The sequence below is a fragment of the Candoia aspera genome, chromosome 5 (genome assembly GCF_035149785.1).
Source record: "Candoia aspera isolate rCanAsp1 chromosome 5, rCanAsp1.hap2, whole genome shotgun sequence".
Classification (NCBI taxonomy): Eukaryota; Metazoa; Chordata; class Lepidosauria; order Squamata; family Boidae; genus Candoia; species Candoia aspera.
Window position 1 is genome coordinate 116,020,884 of NC_086157.1, and position 18,054 is coordinate 116,038,937.

The 18,054-nt window shown below is 49.9% G+C and overlaps 1 protein-coding gene across 2 annotated transcripts in view; it reads left to right on the forward strand.

Annotated features, from left to right (window-relative positions):
• The window catches only part of CLPB (ClpB family mitochondrial disaggregase), a 97,467-nt gene that overhangs the window by 69,668 nt on the left and 9,745 nt on the right, over positions 1-18,054 (forward strand). For both annotated transcript variants that reach the window (XM_063306026.1, XM_063306027.1), the window contains exons 8-11: positions 9,556-9,633; positions 13,158-13,213; positions 15,558-15,602; positions 16,597-16,758. In XM_063306026.1, coding sequence (XP_063162096.1) covers positions 9,556-9,633; positions 13,158-13,213; positions 15,558-15,602; positions 16,597-16,758 — 341 coding nt within the window. The remainder of the gene's footprint in view (positions 1-9,555; positions 9,634-13,157; positions 13,214-15,557; positions 15,603-16,596; positions 16,759-18,054) is intronic.

The following is an 18,054-nucleotide window of genomic DNA, read 5'->3' on the forward strand; positions in this document are numbered from 1 at the left end:
TCTTCTGTTTACAAAGCCCTTCCATAAAACAAAGCCCTCTGATGCCATTTTTCCCACATAGGCCCTGAGAGTTTGCGGCAAGGTTTTTGTGAATAAAGTTTGGGAGGTCTGTGCGTCTCTTCCATGCGTGTCTGTCTCAGCCTTTGTTGAGTGCCTTGGGATCCAGAGGGAGACCCTCCCCTCTGGGTCACAGGATACAAATCCTGGAGCCTGGCAGAGGAGATGGATTCCTCTCTGAACTAGAGGGGTTGCTGAAACCTAGGGCTGTGCCACGGGGCAACCACAGCGGAATGATTTCAGCATCTAGCTCTTTCTCCGAGAGTGTAGTAAATAAAGAATATTAAAACCCTTTGTCAGCTTCCTGCTCCTGAATTTCCCCCTGCTGTGTTCAGGGGACCATTACAAGGCGGAGATGAATGGATGCAAGGGGTTAGGGGTTTGCTTTGCTTTGTTTTCCCCGGCCAAAGGGCACACTTTCGTTTGGTCTCCAACCCAGTTTACACATTGCCTCACCCTTGCCCTTCTAACCATCGGGACCGTCGGCCTCTAACATTGGGCGGGGGGGAGACAATTCTAAGAAGGCGCTGATTGGCTTTGCCTCTGGTGGACGTTGCTGCAGACATAGCCGTTGCCCGGCCTCATCCGTGCGCCGGCTGCATGCGGCTCATTTCTTCACCTCTCTACGGTGATTATATACCACTGACGCCACTTGGACTCCAGCAGTTTACAAGAATGCATGCGAAACCTGCCGCCACTAAAAACAAGAGCCCCGAACCAGTTTATCCCAATAAGCGAGCCTCTGCGCTTAACGTGCGCAAAGGTAACCTGTCGGCTAGCGATTTGTTGCTCTGGAGAAAGATGAAGTTGGTCAGAAGAGAGATGAGCAGCTGTTTGATGCCCCACTTAGCGATTAAAGAAAAAAAGTTTTCTGACCCTCCTGAGATGAGCTTGAAGGCCGGCGGGGCCTGTGCTGGACTTCTCTGCAGCAGTTTGTACACCACTGCAGCTCAGAGGAGGAGAAAGGTCAGGTGCCAATCTGTCGCTCTGGTGAATTTGCGTGATGCATTATAATCACATTTGTCACGTGCTGAGTGGCTGGGCCATCCTAGAGGCAGATCAGAGACCCGATGGAGGAATTTTTGCCTGCAGGCAGGAGCTGCTGTTTCTTGGGTAAAAATCTGCATGTTGGGGTGGCAGGGACAGAGATTGCAGAGGCCATAAGTAGATGAAGTGCGCTGTTGTGCACTTTTTTGCGGCGCCCAGCCTGCAGTTTGGAGAAGGGAAAGGGGAAGGGGACCAAGAGGATGCTGGCAGCAGGGTGCATCGTTAACCTGAGGAACTCATCAGCTGCTAACCTAGTGTCTTGAAGGGTTTGCGGGGAGCACTCCTCCAAAATCAGCCGCAGGAGAGGAGTGTGTCTCCCGTCTCCTGCTGAGAAGCATCTGGTGGACCACTGTGAGAAACGGAATGCCGGGCTAAGATGGGCCTTGCTCTGATCCTGCAGGGCTCTGCTTTAGCTCTGAGACCTAGGAAAATGCAGCCTGAGAGCAAGGGCACGCAGAAATTGCTCCAGGCCTCAGCTTGGTCCCTTCTTAAGAGGCGAGAAACATCAGATGGGCTCTGCTAGGAAAGGAATTCCAGCTGCGTGGGTGAAAGAAGGGCCCTGGTGGGAGGATGTACCTCTGCCTTGCACACCCACAGCCAGGCATCCTGGCCAGCCGGAGGCCATGCCTGCAGGCAGCTGTGCCAGCGGATTCAGAGGCCGTGATTGACGGAGAGGCCCCTCTGACATTGGGGGTGCCTTGGGCACACGAGCGAGAGCTGCCTTCACAAGAGTCTCTTGACTGAATTACTTGGGACCGGGCGCCCTGCCCCGGCTGCCTTAGGTGTTGCACCGAGAACCAGCTGCGCTCGGCCACCATCTTCCCAGAGCTGGTGGGTGTTCCTGGCTCCTCCCACTGAGGTTGGCTTGCCTTTGGCCTTCTGGTGAGCAGTTGCAGGCCCGTGTTCTGGGTAGCCTGTCAGCCTCTGAGCACCCCGGGCACACGTCTTCTGTCAGGGAGGGATGCTGAAAGATTGCACAGAGGGAGCAGCCAGTTAGCAGCCCGTAACTGGGGTGCAGGCTTGGGGTTCTCTGTAGCTCCCTTTGTGCTTTCAAGTTCTTTTGCTTGCCTCAGGAGTGTATTTGGGTTGCACCGAAGGACCTGCTCTTCTTGGAAAAGAGGTTCGACCAGTGCTGCTGAAAGCCCACAAAAGGGATGTTTAACCCTATCGGTGTCGGTTTCACATCATCTGCCTGGTCAATCTGTGGCATTTTGCATTTTTTAATGGGGGTGTTTTGATATGGTCCCTGTATTATCCGTACCGCCTTTGCCTTGCTGACAGTAATCCCAGTGGCGCCGTGACATAGACCTGCAGACCCCTTCCCCACTGCTCTGCCTAACTGCTCGGGAGTGCGTGTTGGCATAGGTTGGATGGAGCAGACAGCAGGCCTCCCCCTCTCTCTGCTTGACCCAGGAGCCCCTAAGACACGGGACTGGGACCCACCCGCTGGGGCACAGTTGGCTGGGGTGCCCACCTGGAGGACATCGTCCTTCTGGTATCACAGACCCAACCAGTATCACATACAGTCCCACAAAATGAATTGATTTGATAAATGGACATTTATTACACTCACAAATTGGCTGAAACCAATTTTGGTCACGTCAGCCCCTGATAACTGCTGGGGTATTGATTTGTGTAAAGTAATACAGTGAATTTATCAGTTCAATAGCAGGCTGAAAGGCCTCCCAGAGACCCAGCACTCTGGCACCGCTGTTGCAGATGGCAGAATAAACCTGCCTTTAGAAAAATCTCTCAACCTGGGGCCAGCGGGACCCTCTCCTTCCTGCCCTTATGGAGCCCCTTGCAGCTGCTGAGCCGGAGTGGCCCTGGGGCCCTTGCTTCTGCTGGAGCCAGTAGAGCCTGCCTGGCAAGAGGGCATCGTCGACCTGAAGGATGACTTGGAGTCCCTGAATGTCCGTGGATGAAAAATTAATGAAGTGGCAATACAAATGGAAGTTAAGCCTCCAGTATTGTTAATGCCTCGTCGGCCGGGGTTTGCTATGCTGCTAAGTGACTCTTTCGCCCTCCAGGCCCAGCAGTGAGGGTGGCTTTAGCCATTGAGGGCATTTCCACTTCCCTTGACCCCCCTCCCCGAAGCTTGTCCTCATTGGAGAGGAGAGCGATTTCCAGGGGGCACCACAGGATTTGGTCTCTGCCCTGGTGGCCTTCCACATTTTCATTCATGATTTGGGCGGTGCAGTGGAGGGAAGCCTTTCTCAGGTTTGCAGATGGCACGGAGCAAATGCCCAAGAAAGCAGAAACAGCATTCAGAGTGATGTGAGGGTCCAGAGAAGGGCTGTCAACCTCAGTGAAACTGAACAGAGACAAAGGCCTGGTTCTCTCCCCAGGGGAATGGCATCAAAGATAATGAAGCAGGATAGGAGAGATTCGGCTTGTTAATAGTTTATGTACAAAGGATCTTGGCTGCAAGTTGAACAGGAGCCAGCCCTGTGATGTGGCTGCCTGCTAAAAAGGCAAATCAACAAAAGCAGTTTCCAAATCATGGGCTGGACTGAATTGTTTTGCTTTGTTCTGCCTTAGTGAGACACACACACCCCTTGAATACTGTCCCCCATTCTGGGCACCACATTTTAAGAAAGGTTCAGATAAGCCTTGAGAAGAAGAGGAAGGACACTGCCATAACATTTTCCTAGTTATCCAAAGGAGTGTGTTAAAGACAAGAAAGAATGCACTGAATCACCATCCAAATCCTACAGCAAAATGACGCCGTTTTGCTGTCCTGAGTCAGACACACAAATAAGAAAGTGTGTGTGGCCTGCTTATCGCCTGATGTGTGTCTCTCCCACCCCTGTGGAGAAGGTTAGACAGCTGAGGTGGAAGTCCTCTCTGTTGGCTGCTGGAAGTGCAGGTCAACTCCACTTTGACAAGCTGAGATTTTGCCAAGCCCTCCAAATATCTGCGGGCCCTGTGTCTGTAAGACACGTTGTGAGCATATGCCCATACTCAGTCCCTGGAGAAGAGTTAGTTTTAATCCCCCTTTAGCTGACCATGTCATGGGGACCGGTATGACAAAAGCTTGTCATTGCCTGTCAAGCTTCTCCCCCAGTGAAGAATTCTCCCACGTGAGGGATTGGCACGGGGCAGGAAGAGGAGGGTGAAATCCCCCCACTTCACAGTGGCCCTAAGTCCAGTTGGGTTATGGAGGGATCAAAGAAGAGTCCCTGTTCTCAGGTTCACAGTCTAAGGAGGAGGAGGAAGGTAGCAAAGGAAAGCATGTCCCTCACTCCAGCCATGTTGTCCTGCTCCAGTGACTGAGAGCAAGCAGCAGTGGCTCAACTTGCCACAACCGTCTGAAATGGAAACCTTTTGATGACCAGATAGCCAAAATCTGCCAGTCTCTTGTTGAGCCAGTGGAGCCACCCCCACCACCTTGTTCTCTCAGGTCCAGGGCTGTCTCTGTGGGTAACAGAAAGAAGCAGTGCTCCACCCTTTTCCATGTTGAGTCCAAGATGTGCATCCCTCTCTTGCCAGACCGGTGGAGGAGGCCATGTTGCAAAGGTCCCGGGTTCCTCTCCTCTAGAGCTCCTCAATCTCTGGGAGATGCTAAACACACCCTTTTATCCTAAGAGCACAGGAGGACTGTCAAGCACCCTCAGTTGTCATTCCCCAACCCACCCATCGTCCTGCTCTCTTACCACAAGAAACCTCTGCTCATCCTTCCGTTACAGCTTGGCATTTTGCCTGTTTTAAGCAGGGCTTCTCTCAGGCATGATGCCCGCATCACTGGTCTCTCTAGTGCATCTGGGTGGAATTTTAAAAGCAGGCCATACAGATGAGCGCCATCATTTACAACACAGCGCGTTCCATTGTTGTCCGTAGATGGTCTTTTTCTTTCCTTTTACCACCAAATGCTTCTTCCATCAATATAGCAAGCACTCTCCTTTGAGAAATTTAGGAGATAAATTTATTGATATATGTGGTTTTGTTTTGTTTTGTTTTGTTCTGTTTTGTTTTGTTTTGTTTTGTTTTATTTTATATTTTACCACTCAGAGTCCCACTGTTTAAGCTGGGTGTCCATATAATGAAGTATCCTTGTTTCAAAAAGGGCTGAGTACCTGGGCAGTCCTTTGGCAGGTGAGGCATGGCTGCCTTACTGACATACTGCTACCCAAACAATTTAGGAAGCTTCCCACAAGCCCTGTGCCAGTTCAGCACCACTTCACACAGGTGGCCAGGTTTCTCCAGGTTCTTAAACCAAGTTCAACTACCTGAGGTTTGAAGAAAAGCTGCTGAGATTGTGCCCAGGGACTTCTGTGTACAAAGCTTGTGTTCTGTTTGTGTGCCTCACCGGACAGGTGTTACCTCCTCAGATGTGCTGGGCTTCAAGCTGCCTGTGTCCCATCACCTACATCACAGCTGTGTTGGGCAACCCAGCATTTCTCAACAATTGTTTTCAGAACCTCTGACTTATATCCCAGTCCTGTCATTTAAAATGTATTATTCTGTTTCTGCACCTTGATTCAAATTAATTCCATTCTCTGCTTGATTTGATTCTGGTCATGGTTATATTAAATAAAGGTAGATTCCAGTTGAACCTCAGGAAGCTTCAAACTGTACAAGTTCTTGGGCAGTTGTCTAAGGAAATGGTGGGCGTCTGTGACAGAGCGGCCATGTTCACATTAGGCATTTAACTCTGTTGCAGAATTAGCCAATTTTGAACTTTGTCCAGTCTCCCCTTGAACACATCAGCTATGTTCAAACAAGATGTTTCCCTGGATGCATTTCTGCATCATTTCAACTTTGTTATTTGTTGTGTTTTAACTAAATGAAATGGCTTGCATTCATACAACATTAACCATAGTTGAAACAATGCAAAAATGTGGTACAGATGCAGCCAATGAGGATCTTGTATGAACATAGTTGATGTCTTCAAGAGAAGACTAGGCAGGGTTGCCTTAAGTGGGGCCTCATAAACTGAGCCCTAGATTTCGGCTTGAGTGTCCAAATGAATCATCCCAACTGAAGGATTTCCTTGAGATTTGATTGGTTGCATTTTGAATGAATGCAATGTGTGAGTGAATGAAACCTTTTTCATCAACATGTATATTTATCTTCTATTACAATAGGTAGGGTAGACTATTTGCAAGTATAAAATAATAAATATTTTTAGTACCTAAATCTTTAGATTTTGTTGTGCTGATAATATATTACCAAAAATATCTCTCAAACAATATCACAAAATTATCTTGTGACATCTAATGAATATTCATTTTACTGTGAAATGAATGTTTACAGACTATAGATTACATCAGGTGCATAGCAACTTTTGAAGAAACCCGTGATGGACCAGAATGAATAAGGGCAGGAGAGAAAATGTTCTGAGCGCCCAGGATAGCCTGGAGTCAAAGCTCAGATATTGAAAAGGTCACTTTCTGAGCTGCTGACTAGATGAACTTACGTCTTTCTCCAGACATGCAGGAAGCTAAAAGTATTGCATGCCTTCGGAAGTTCTTGAGGCCTTGATGCTCAGAGCTCACTTGCCAGCCGGCCACCAACTTGCCAGTTTGCACCTTCTTGCCCAGACTCTTGGCGGCAGAAATATTGCCAAATGTAACTGACCAAAAAACATTTCTCTTAAAGGAAAATGTTTAGAAACCAGATGGTATGTAGTTTTCATGCAGATAATTTTAGCATGTAAAACCAGGAAAAAGCCAAAAAGCCAAATGAATTTTCTGATGCCAACCAAATTGAAAAAAAGCCAAATTTCTGGAATTTGGCGTTAAAAAAGCCAATCCGGCAAGCCTGACTCAGAGCAGAAATCCAGTGAAGATGGTGGATTCTATTCTCAGATGTTCCATGTTGTTTGGTATTTTCCAGTGAGTGCAGGGCCATTCAGAGTGCATTCATTTGGCTCTGCCCCATCTGGACTCAGATTTAAAATCCTTGGGAAATGAGGGAGCAAAACAGGTGGTGAGCCAGAATGAGTACCCTCACTTGCATCCCAGGAAAGACAATTTAAGCATGGTTTGTTGGCTGGGAGCAACCAAGTGAATCCCAGCAGGGTTGGCCGACTGGGAATCTGAGATGAAGGGGCAGATCCTTTGCCCAGACCCCTGCATGTGCCACAGGTTTCCTTGGGAGGTCAAGACAGACAATTGCAGGCTGCACTTCCCTTTCAGAAAGTGGGTCTTGAAGTGTTTTCTTGCACTTGTGTTTAGCATTGCCCATGTCAAAGTTGCATTATGGAAAAAAATAAGCCAGAATGGCTCCTCTAGCATTGAAAAATTTATGGTGGAAACAACAGTGAAGGAAAGTTGATGATAATACTGTAGTGCCTCCTCCCCCAAGCTTCAAAGCCTTCCCAAATGTCTTGGCTTTGGTTCCATTCTTCAGCCTCCTGTCTGGTGGTGGCCAGCCCTGGATGGGGCTGGCAAGAACTGTAGTCTACACCCGAAGAAGCCCAGATACAGAAGGCTGCACTGGCGGAATATGGCACAGGATGGACACGGACCTGGTAGAGGTCCCGCTGAAAATAGCACCATCTCTAGGTTAAAATCTGGTTGTTTGGGTATGGATAGCAGCCAACCTGTCCCTTTGGCTTTGGCTAGAAAAGATGGCTGCTGGTCTGTTGATCTCCCAACTGAGCTGCCCAAGTAGTGGCCAGAACCCTTTCTGGCGTTCCTTGGAGACTGGCAGCAGCATCGGGGGGACTGCCCTTCTTTAGTGTCTTCATTAAAATTGACCCTCTGTGCCAAGGAAGAAAATAGTTGGGCTTTCCCTAGGTCCAGTATATAAAAGCCTTTTCCGTACAGCGTGCTGACTTCTGGTGGACTTTGGCGTCTCGAAGAGGTCCCCTGAATATGCTGCAGTGCCTGCCGAAATGGTGGTTGGCCCCTCCTGACTGAAAACTGCTTCTTGGACATTTTCCAGGACGTGTGGTGTCACGGTCAGGGTGGGCTGGCGCATTCAGGCGATGGCTCCGCCATGCTGGAACGGCCCTGAAAAGTCACTTTGGGGTGAGTGTGCTTTCTAACAGGAACCGGGGAACGGCGGGGGGAGGGGGCACGAGATCAGTTCCAGGCTTGAGTTTGGCCGATCGTTGTCAGTTTTGGCCCAGAAAGGAAACCGGAGTTGCACGCGAGCGTTGGGCAGAAAGCATAGCGCTGGGAAGCAGAACAGGCAGCAGCTTTGTGAACATGTGCAGATGCAGACACATCCCGTTATCAGTTAACAACCATGAAGTGTCATGAAACGGTTGTGTGTGTTCAGGTCTTCTGAGATGGCCCAAGACCTTTTGATGTTTGTGTGTGCGGCAGTCCCTTGCTCAGCAGTCCTGCTAACGTTTCCCAGAGTCGCTGGGAGTGAGGCAGCACATGAGTTTAATAAATTATTACCTATTATTATTTATCCCAAAATGATTGCTTTATCTGCAGTAGGGTGTCTTGGGAGGCTGAAATGCTCTGGTCTTACTTGGTCCTTTTGAATCCCGATGTCAGGCTTTCGTCCATTCATCCTTTTGCGCAAAGTTGTCCCGTTTGTCCTGTGTAAATCCAGGGGGGTGTTGCTGGCAGGTGATAGCACCGTAGAGGAAGAGCATCTAAGCCTGTGTGTGAAGTTGTTGGGGGCTGTGGTGGTGCTGTTGGTATAGATGTGGGGGCAAAGTAGACATCTGAGTTTGTAGCAGGCTCGCTTTCCATGTTAGCAGCGTTACCCTGTGGTTCCTTCCGCTGGGAAGAATGTGCCCCCAGACTCCTCCTGCAGTGCCACAGACCCACACGGGTCTCCTGCGAAGCTGTGGAAGCAGCAGAGTCACAGATAAGGGGCCAGCCCCCCACTGGCTGCTGCAGCCTCCCCCAGACCGCTCTTTCCTTGGTGTTTCAGGCTTCAGTTCTCCTCATCCCTGCAGGAAGGGACTTTCTCTGGTGGGCTTGGCGCCTTCTCCGCCTCCACCCTTATTGATGACACCCACGTGCTGTTCTGTTATGTGACCTTGAATGCGAGTCTGCCTGCCTGCCTGCCTGCCTGCCTTCCCCTCAGCATGAGAGAAGTTGCAGGCCTCTCCTTGCCAGCCCTTTATGAACAAAGGTGCTGCTCGCAGACTGGGGGGCCCTTCAGCCCCCCGCATCTCCCTCCCCCTTTTCCCTCCCAGTCCACCCTTTGGGTCCCTTTCTGGTTCATTCGGCCTCCATCCTCCTGTTCTGTTTCCTTGGCAACCCTAAGTGCACATCCTGGAAAACTTTATCCGAAATCTGCTCTGGGCAGCTTTCCAAATCCATGCTAACCTGATTAGGTACCTCTGGGGGCCTTGCTGGCTAATCAAATTAGGTAGCTCTAATGGCAGTGAGGACTTTTGAGTGGGCAGAGAGCAGTAAAACATAGTGTATACTTAGTGATAATTATACTTGCTGTTGTGTCATTGATTTATATGCCATTCCCTTTTTTATGTGCCCAGATATATAACCCCTTTCTTTGTTTTTGTTTCAATTGCAGCCATCCGGAGAAAGGAAAATGGATGGTATGATGAGGAACATCCACTGGTCTTCCTGTTCCTGGGATCATCAGGAATCGGTAATGTCGTTTTCCTTCTCCATCTTAAGGAGACAGAGCCGAGAAGCCCCGTTGCAGCTGCCCGTGGCTTTTTCTGTATTGTGCTTCAGAGGGATAAATGGGGAAAATTGAGGAAAAGATGCCGCTAAGATTTGAAATGCTCTTCTGCCATCTTTCCTCAACTTGATGGCCTCCACATCTGTTGAGCTTCAACTCCCTTGGCCAGGCTAGTTGGAAAATTATGGGAGTTAGTCCCGTTTTCCCAGAATGGGAACGCACCAGGTGGCTGAAAGATCCTCTACCCCAAGTCAGAAGCGGGTGCGTAGGCCATTTACATTGAACGTCACCACACGATAGGAATCGTTGGATCTGGATCCCGGCAAGCCACCTTTGGCGGGATGGAAAGGCTTCATAATAGAAGTCATTCCAATTCAGCATACAGGTGGGGAAACCAGAATGTTAGAAAATTGTCCAAGGGTTAGTACTGATATTATTACCAGCTTTTGAGCATTATTATGTTTCAAACAGTTTCAGTTTGAAAAGTGTTTAAAAGTCGTGGTACTGCATTGGACGCCTTAGTTTTGCACGGCCAGATTCATGTCCTGAAATCTGTTTACAATAAGCACGAAGAAAGTTTGTATTCCTTGCAGCTGTAGAATCCAGCTGTAAGAACGTGCATTAGTCCCCAGCAAGAATCAGGAAACTTGGATGGCTCAAGAAGAATGTCCTTGCCTATGTTTTTTGAAAAACGGATGGATTTCTGTTCCAGGGCTCTGTCATCCTTTAGCTTGCATTCCTAGGCCAAGGCAGGCATCTGTAAATGTATCTGAAGATCGGAGCAGGAATGTCCGGTTTTGATTTATTTTATTGCAACCAAACCCCACCTTTCCTTCATTACCCACAGAAAGATGGCAGTCTCACCTTGGCAGCTCTCTCCTCCGAATCCAACCCAGCAATGTGGCCTTTTCATTACAGCCTCTCTCAGGGTGATAGGCCCGTTCAGTGGGTAGTTGGCAGATGCCTGTTCACGCACAGAGAGAGAGAGAGAGAGACACACACACACACACACATACACACACACAGTTTCCATACCTAGTAGAACATTGCCACTCACTGGCTGCTTCCGACAGCGTGTGTCTCTGTGTGTGTGTGTCTGCCTGTGTGTGCGAAGGAGCAGGGGGATGAGGACGCCTGATTGCATCAAAGGAAGGGGCCAAGCAGAAGGGCCAGCTCCACTGACTCCGGTCCTTCCCACACGGCCCTCTTGTCCGTTTCGTCCAGTCCCCGGGTGAGAGCCAGCTCTAGCTCCCGCTGCTTTCCTCTCCCCACCACTCCCTCGTCTTTGTGGCTAAGACATCTTGAAGGGGACAAAACATCAGGAGGAGTCTGGGAGCCCCTTTTCTGAGGAACATGTTGTATTCAAAGGTGTATGCTTTCAGGAGCTGCACGGACTTCCCAGAATGGTTTGACCATGCATCCAAGGAGTCTTACACCTTTGCATAAAACGTGTGCCTCGGCAAAGGGGCGACCGTGGACCGACGTGGCTCTCCTCCTGCAAAGCCTGCTCTGAAGGGGACAGTTATGGCCCCAAGTCCACAAACAGATTCCTGCACTGAGCAAAGGGCTGGACTTGATGTCCCCAAGGGCTCCTTCCAGCGCCAGGACGCTCTGTCAGAGGAGGAGAGAGAAGGGCTGCTTGGCAAAGTCTCCTTTCTGCTTGTTCGTGTGCTAAATTACATTTTAGGGTTACATGGAAAAGTTGCCTTTGGCTCAGTTCAGACAGTACATTAAATAAGGAAGCTTAACTAATGTTTCAGGTGATAATGCATGGTTTTTACTCAGCCAGCAAACCAAATTCAGAAACTGTATTTGTGCCAACTAATGTCGTGTCTGAATGGATACACCAGAGTTGCAGCCATCCTGCTCTCTCCAGAGGATTTTAGGCCTGGGGAGATGAGGCCGGACTTGTGAAGTGGGCCAACGAAACCAAAAATGGAAGCGAACAAGCAACTCCGAATTCTAGCGTCCTGGCTTGAAAACTGCCTTCTGAGTTGTGTTTCGGCCACTGCCATGTTGTGCCTTGGGTTGTAAACTGAATCATCTTCCGAACTTGGGAACTGAGCTCAAGTCGGGCCTGGCAAGGAAGAATCCCAACAGTTTAAGTAGCCGATGCCCAGGGTGGACAAAGGCCCAGAACAGTGTTTCCCAACCCTGGCCACTTTAAGATGGGTGGACTTCAACTCCCAGAATTCCCCAGCCAGCATGGGTGGACTTCAGCTAGGAATTCTCCAGCCAGCATGCTGGCTGGGGAATCCTGGGAGTTGAAGGCCACCCATCTTAAAGTGGCCAGGGTTGGGAAACCCTGGCCTAAAAGCTAGGGTGGCTTTTGAAGGTGCTGAAAAAACGGTAATGTCAGAGAAGTATCAAGAGAAAAGTCTTTGCTCTGATGTTGCCCTGTGGTGCTGGCAGAATATATTTTTGATAGATTGATGATTTCTGGGGGGGTGTTTCTGAATTACTGTATTATTACACATTTGTACATTGTTGCTTATGGTTAGAGTCAAATAAATAAAGCAGCATAAAAGCCCTCATAATCAATACATAGTAAATAAATCTCAAAGGTGCTTTCACTTTTGGGGCATCAGATACCTTGTCCTGCAGGAACACACCTGGCCAGGAACAGCTCTCCAACTCTTGTGGGATGCCCTGCCTGTTGATACATACCTATATAGATTTATTCTGCAATATACATTTTGAATTACTAATTGCCCTCATGCCTAGACTTTTATGACCAATGTTGTATACAAATCCAGTAAACGCAGAGTGTCACTTTTCCCAGCATTAACTGCTCCTTGTCTCAAGATCAAGGTCGTCGCAGTAGGGAAAGCTGGTCCTGACTACTCTAAGCAGCCTTCCTGGCCTGATCCTGTAAAGCAGTTCTGCTGAGCCAGGCCTTCTGACTCTCTGATAAAGCTCCCCTTTAGGCGGGGAGATCACCCAGACCTTAACCAAGTGTATAAAGCAAAGTTCAGAGCAGAAAGCCCTTCTGATTTGCATGGGAAGAATTTGGATGCCAGGCTGTGCATTGGCTTTGTGGATAAGCATTAGTTCTCTCTCTCTTCACACACACACACACACACACGCACGCACGCACGTGTTATCCTTTTCCCTCTCATTAAGTCTTTCACTAACAATAGCAATCATGGAACTAGTTTATTACTATCTCTTGGGCACAGATTTAGAACAATCTGACATTGTAGAAAGTCCTGCCACCTGGGTTGGGCCCAGTGCTTACCCTCCTCCAGCAGCACTGGGAGCCTGTCGCACGGCCGTCCCACCTCGGACACCTGGGTCTGCAGGGCCCCTGCAGTAGCCGCGCTCCACGTGGGCCTCCCTCCCCGGAGGAGCAGAAAGCCCAGCCTGGCTGCCAGCTCAGCAGCGCTGGTCTTCTCCCATTACTTGGGGCAGTGACTATTTTGTACAGTTGTGCTCATGGAAGCCTTTCTCCTTCAACCTCTCCTGTTCCGCTCTTGCCACCTGAACAGGCAAAACTGAGCTGGCCAAGCAGACTGCCAAGTACCTGCACAAAGATGTCAAAAAGGTAAGCTCTCTCACCATTGTTACCTAACAGCCCAGGTAGGCACGCTGCGCAGGCCTTGACTAGGAAGGCCCGCAAGCGTAAGCATCGATGGGAGCGACCGCTCTGGGTGGCACCACCGGCAGACAGGATCCGGGTGCCTCGGGGGCTCCAGGGAGCCAGTGGTGTGGGGCAGGTGCAGAAGAAGCAGGTGCAATCCCAGGCTGCATCAACAGCAGTAGAGGCAGGCTTCAGAGAAGTCGTCCTTCCTCTCAAGACTGCGTGGGTCAGACTGCCCCTCGGGCTCTGCGTTTTCGGAAGCGAGGTGACAAACTGGAGTAGGCACGCTCAGAAGATCAGCCAGAGCCTGGAAGGAAAAGCCTGTGAGGAACGGTTGGAAGTGTGAGTGTGCTTAACCTAGAGGAGATCGCAGGAAGACCCGAGCTGTCTTCAAGTCCCCGAAGGGCCGTCGTGTAGAAGACGGGGCAGAAACTGTTCAGAGTTGTTCCAGAAGCCAGGACAAGAAATCAGGGGCTTAAGTTAGGAAGAAATTAATTTCAGATCGCCACTAGGAAAAACTTCCGAATGGCTATTCGGCAGTAGAACAAACCACCTCCGGAGATTGCTTTGAAGATCTTCCGACAGGCCAGTAGTCGTGGATTCCTGCACTGGTCTGGTGGTAGATCAGGTGATCTCTGAGGTATCCTCCAACCTGTATCTGCTGTGATTCTGTGACCTGCTCGCCCCCCACCACTGCCATTAGAATGACAAGTAGGGAAACGGTGAGTGCCTTGACTTCCTGAAAGAGCCGGGGTCTGTACTCATGCCCTTTATGCACCTTTTACCAGGCTGCTGCACCAGTTATAGACCTGCTTGGACAGAGATAGCCTTGCAGTGATAATCTATGCTAAGGGACTGTCCTCGGGTGTGTACTCCTGAAATCTAGCTAGGTGCCTCTGACCAAGATGCCCCCATCAGGGTTTCAGGCGTCACATCAGCCCTGACCCTACTGGTGGGAGAAGAGGGGTAGTACTTGCCTACTGGGGGACCCGAATCTTGATGGTTACTTGAGGATTTGGTGTTTCTCCCTCTGGCCACACTGAAAACCCCCCAAAAAGTGAGCTGAGCTTTTCATCTTTGCAAGTAAACCGGACCTTTTCCCAGGAGTAATAACCTACACACCCACAAAAGCATTATTTCACTTCCACAGACCTCTGCAGATTTAATTTAGCTTTTTGTTGGCTGGTATTTTATTCTGTTCATAATTAAAATTTTGCTTGTAGAGGGATACTACAGTATATATTTCTTGGTATAAGCATTCAGATAAATACTCTGCTGTTCTCTTTCACGAATTACTTTTGAATTTCCTATTTGTTTATCACCCAAAAAGAAGGTAACCTTTATGACAACTCCTGGCAGACGTTTCCAAGAAATGCAACTAACTTTCCACTCTCGGTGTTAAAACTGTCTTTCACATTGGCTTCGTTTATTGAATACCCTGCCTTAATTTTGTATTTGTCTGGGTGGGATGCCTCCTCCTGTTTCCCCCAAAACAACAGCTTTATCTGGTGGGCTGGTTCGAGAGAACGGGACTGGCTCCCAGAAAGTCACCCAGCCTGCTTCTGTGCCTCAGGGCTAAGGACTGGAACGCGCCGTTTCCCGGGGTGCAGCCCAGCACCGGAACCACTCCAGCAACTGGGTTCATACGGGCTGTTTCGTTGGGTTGATTCTCTTGAGAGTGAACGGACAGGCACCTGCTGGGTTTTACACGTAGTCCTCATTTAGTGACCACAGTTGGGACTGGCAACTCTTGTTAAGCGAAGCGGTCACTAAGTTAAACTGCAGTTGTGCTTGTGATCTTACTTCAATTTTCCTTTGTTTCACAGACCTGCGAAGGTCGTAAATGCAAGGATAGGTCACAAAGTTACTTTTTCATCCCCGTTATAACTGTGAATGGTCGCTAAATGGGGCATTCGCTAATGAGGACTGCCTGTATCATCTGATCAGAAACCACTCGGTTCTAGGACAGACTCAAGGCATTTTGGCACCTGAGCCAGCTCAGCTTCCCTTCATTTCAGCGGAGCTGGCTTAGGAGAACTTCGGGGGACTGAATCTCGTGAACTGCATCGGTTCCTGTCTCAAATGCCTAAACATGCCGGTCTGCATGTTTAGTGTCGGAGGGCGTGAGTCACGGATCCCTCAGGGAGGCAGGCCTTGACTCCCACTCTTGCCAATGGAGCCCCCGTTTGGTCTTCGGAAGGGATGAAGTGGCACTCCCGGCTGTGAGCGGAGGCTGCTCCCCTTTAGCAAATGGTGTGAGCTTTTCCAGCCGCACTTTCTAATTCTCCTCCGCTTCTTTCTCCTGCAGGGTTTCATCCGCTTGGACATGTCAGAGTTTCAGGAACGACACGAGGTGAGGAAGAGAGGTGCCATTTCTGCCAGACCGTTCCAGCCTGGTGCCCTCTCAGCCCACTGCCACCTCTTGCAGAGGCCCAGATTCCCTCCTCACTGCCCCAGAGGTTGAATCTCCCCCGGGGTTCGGCTTCGTTCTGCTAGGCCTCAACAGAGCAGGACCTGCTGTTTCTTGGTTCTCTCTCCATATCGTCCTCTTGATTCTTCCGTGGCAGAATGTCAGCCCCACCTGGTAGACCAGACCAGGTAGAGCATCAGCTCCACAGGAAGGCTAAGACTACTTTTATCAAGAGTAGCTATAGCAACAGAATTTTGAAAGCCTGATTGTGCCGTACCTCTTCCCCTTCTAATACCCATGTGAATTAGGGTGGTGTCTGTCTGAGCTGCTTCCGTATACTTTCTGCTGGATTTGGACTTCAGCCATGTATTTATTTATTTATATTTCAAATTTCGTCACCGCCCATCTCACTCAAAGAGCGACTCTGGGCGGTTTTCTCCTCATTACTTTGGCAACTGATCTGGCATATCTCCGTCAAGGTCATCTTCCTTACTCTCTGTATCAAGGCTCCATCCAGGAGGATGGAGATCCAAAGTAGGAAGTCGGATTTTGAAAGAAAGGAAGAGCGAAGATCTGGCCCCTGAAAAGATGTGGGCAGTGTGCCTGGTCAGGCCTAAGATAGTCAGATACGAAGCTGGGGCAAAGGGGGGCTTCCAGTGTTCTTGGGGGCACCTCCCTTCCCTGGCCCCTGCCTCTCCCCAACTCTTGCCAGATCCAAAAAGCTGGTGTGTAGATTGAGCAGCAGAATATATTCCTCAGCATGAACTGCCAAGGACAAATATGGTGTAATTGCCGGTGTGACTGGATTCTCTCCATTCGGAGTGCAGCCGGCTCCTCTTCAGGCTGTGCCGCAGGAGCAGCGCCCTCTTTCACAGGGGGCCAGGCTTGCTTTGAATCCCAGCAGGCTGGGTGATGTAGCTGTGGTGGTCTCTTCCAGGTGGCCAAGTTTATTGGCTCTCCCCCGGGCTACATTGGCCATGACGAAGGGGGGCAGCTCACAAAGAAGCTGAAGCAGTGCCCGAATGCCGTGGTCCTCTTTGATGAAGTGGACAAGGCCCACCCAGATGTCCTGACCATCATGCTGCAGCTGTTTGATGAAGTAAGATGGCCTCCTTGGGGTCGTTCTGGGTTCCAGGTCATCCATTCACTGGCTGCCTGTCTCACTGCAGTGGCTCTGGGCAGCGTTCAGAGTTAAAGCCCACAAGCTTTTTATGCAAGGCTCCATCTGCTGGATTCAGCCCTACCTCCGCTCTGACTTCGAATGTGGCTGGTTCAGGCCGGGTGTGGATGATCTTCCTGCCGTTCGTTCATTGGACCTGCAGGGGAAGCACTAGGAAGACTCTTCCTGGCTTGGCCCCCGAAGTTGCTCCCATCCCTGATGCTTGTTTTGGCCTTCTTTTCCTGCATTGAACGTTCAGATGGCTGGGCCCACAGAAGCTTCCCGTAGGCAGTCAGAAACCAGGGTTGTAGATCTCCTGGCCCTGTGGGAGCCTCTCCACGTGGAATCACCCTTCCGACATAATTGGTGGGTGGAGGCTGCAAGACCCCTTCCTGCAGCCCTCCACACGTGGAGGTGCACGCACGGGCCAGGTTTCGTTGCAATCTTCCCAGTGACACAGGTCCATCAGTGTTTCTCTGGGGACTCCCTTGCCCACCCACCTGCCTCTTTGAATGAGCTCCACCTGCCACGGTTGACGTGGCAAAGGGATAGCTGAATACCCCCGATGAGAACAAGCACGCTTTTGCCTGCATTTTTATCCATTTACATTTCAAATGTAGTTACCGCCCATCTCACTCAGAGCGACTCTGGGCAGTTTACAATAAAACATTTGCATTCTGGGGCTGGGGCAAAGGAGTTCTGGGGGGAGGGGGGTCCTTAATTCAGGGCTGAATTAGGCCTTGCCTTTCTTAGGCAAGGAGGGGGTCCTTTGGGTGGCATACTGGAAGGCCTCACTCCCCCAAAGCAAGTGGGTCCAGGATAAAAAAGCGGGGAGACAGGTCAGGAGCTACATCTGAATTGGTTATGTTTTGATTTGATTTAATTTGATTTGATTGCTTTAGTATTTAGTAATGTCTTCTTACTGTCAGGTTAGAAATTATGATTCAGTGAGAACTTTGGGGTGGGCTCCAGCACCACAGCCCAAGGTGGCAGCTGGGGTACCGTGGCCTGCCTTGTGCAAAATAAAGGGGGCGAGGGAGGTAAGAGGGTGTAGGCACTTCGGACCGCTGCTTGTTAACAGCAGCTACTCCTCAAGTTAAGCTACTGAACTGAATAATGGGGCAAAAAGCAGCAGATTTTTAATGACCCAATGCTGAAAACTGTTTCCTGATCTGGGCTGCGAGCTCCCAGGTGTCTCTTGCCCTGAATCATCCTGTTGCCCTTTGGGTTGGATAA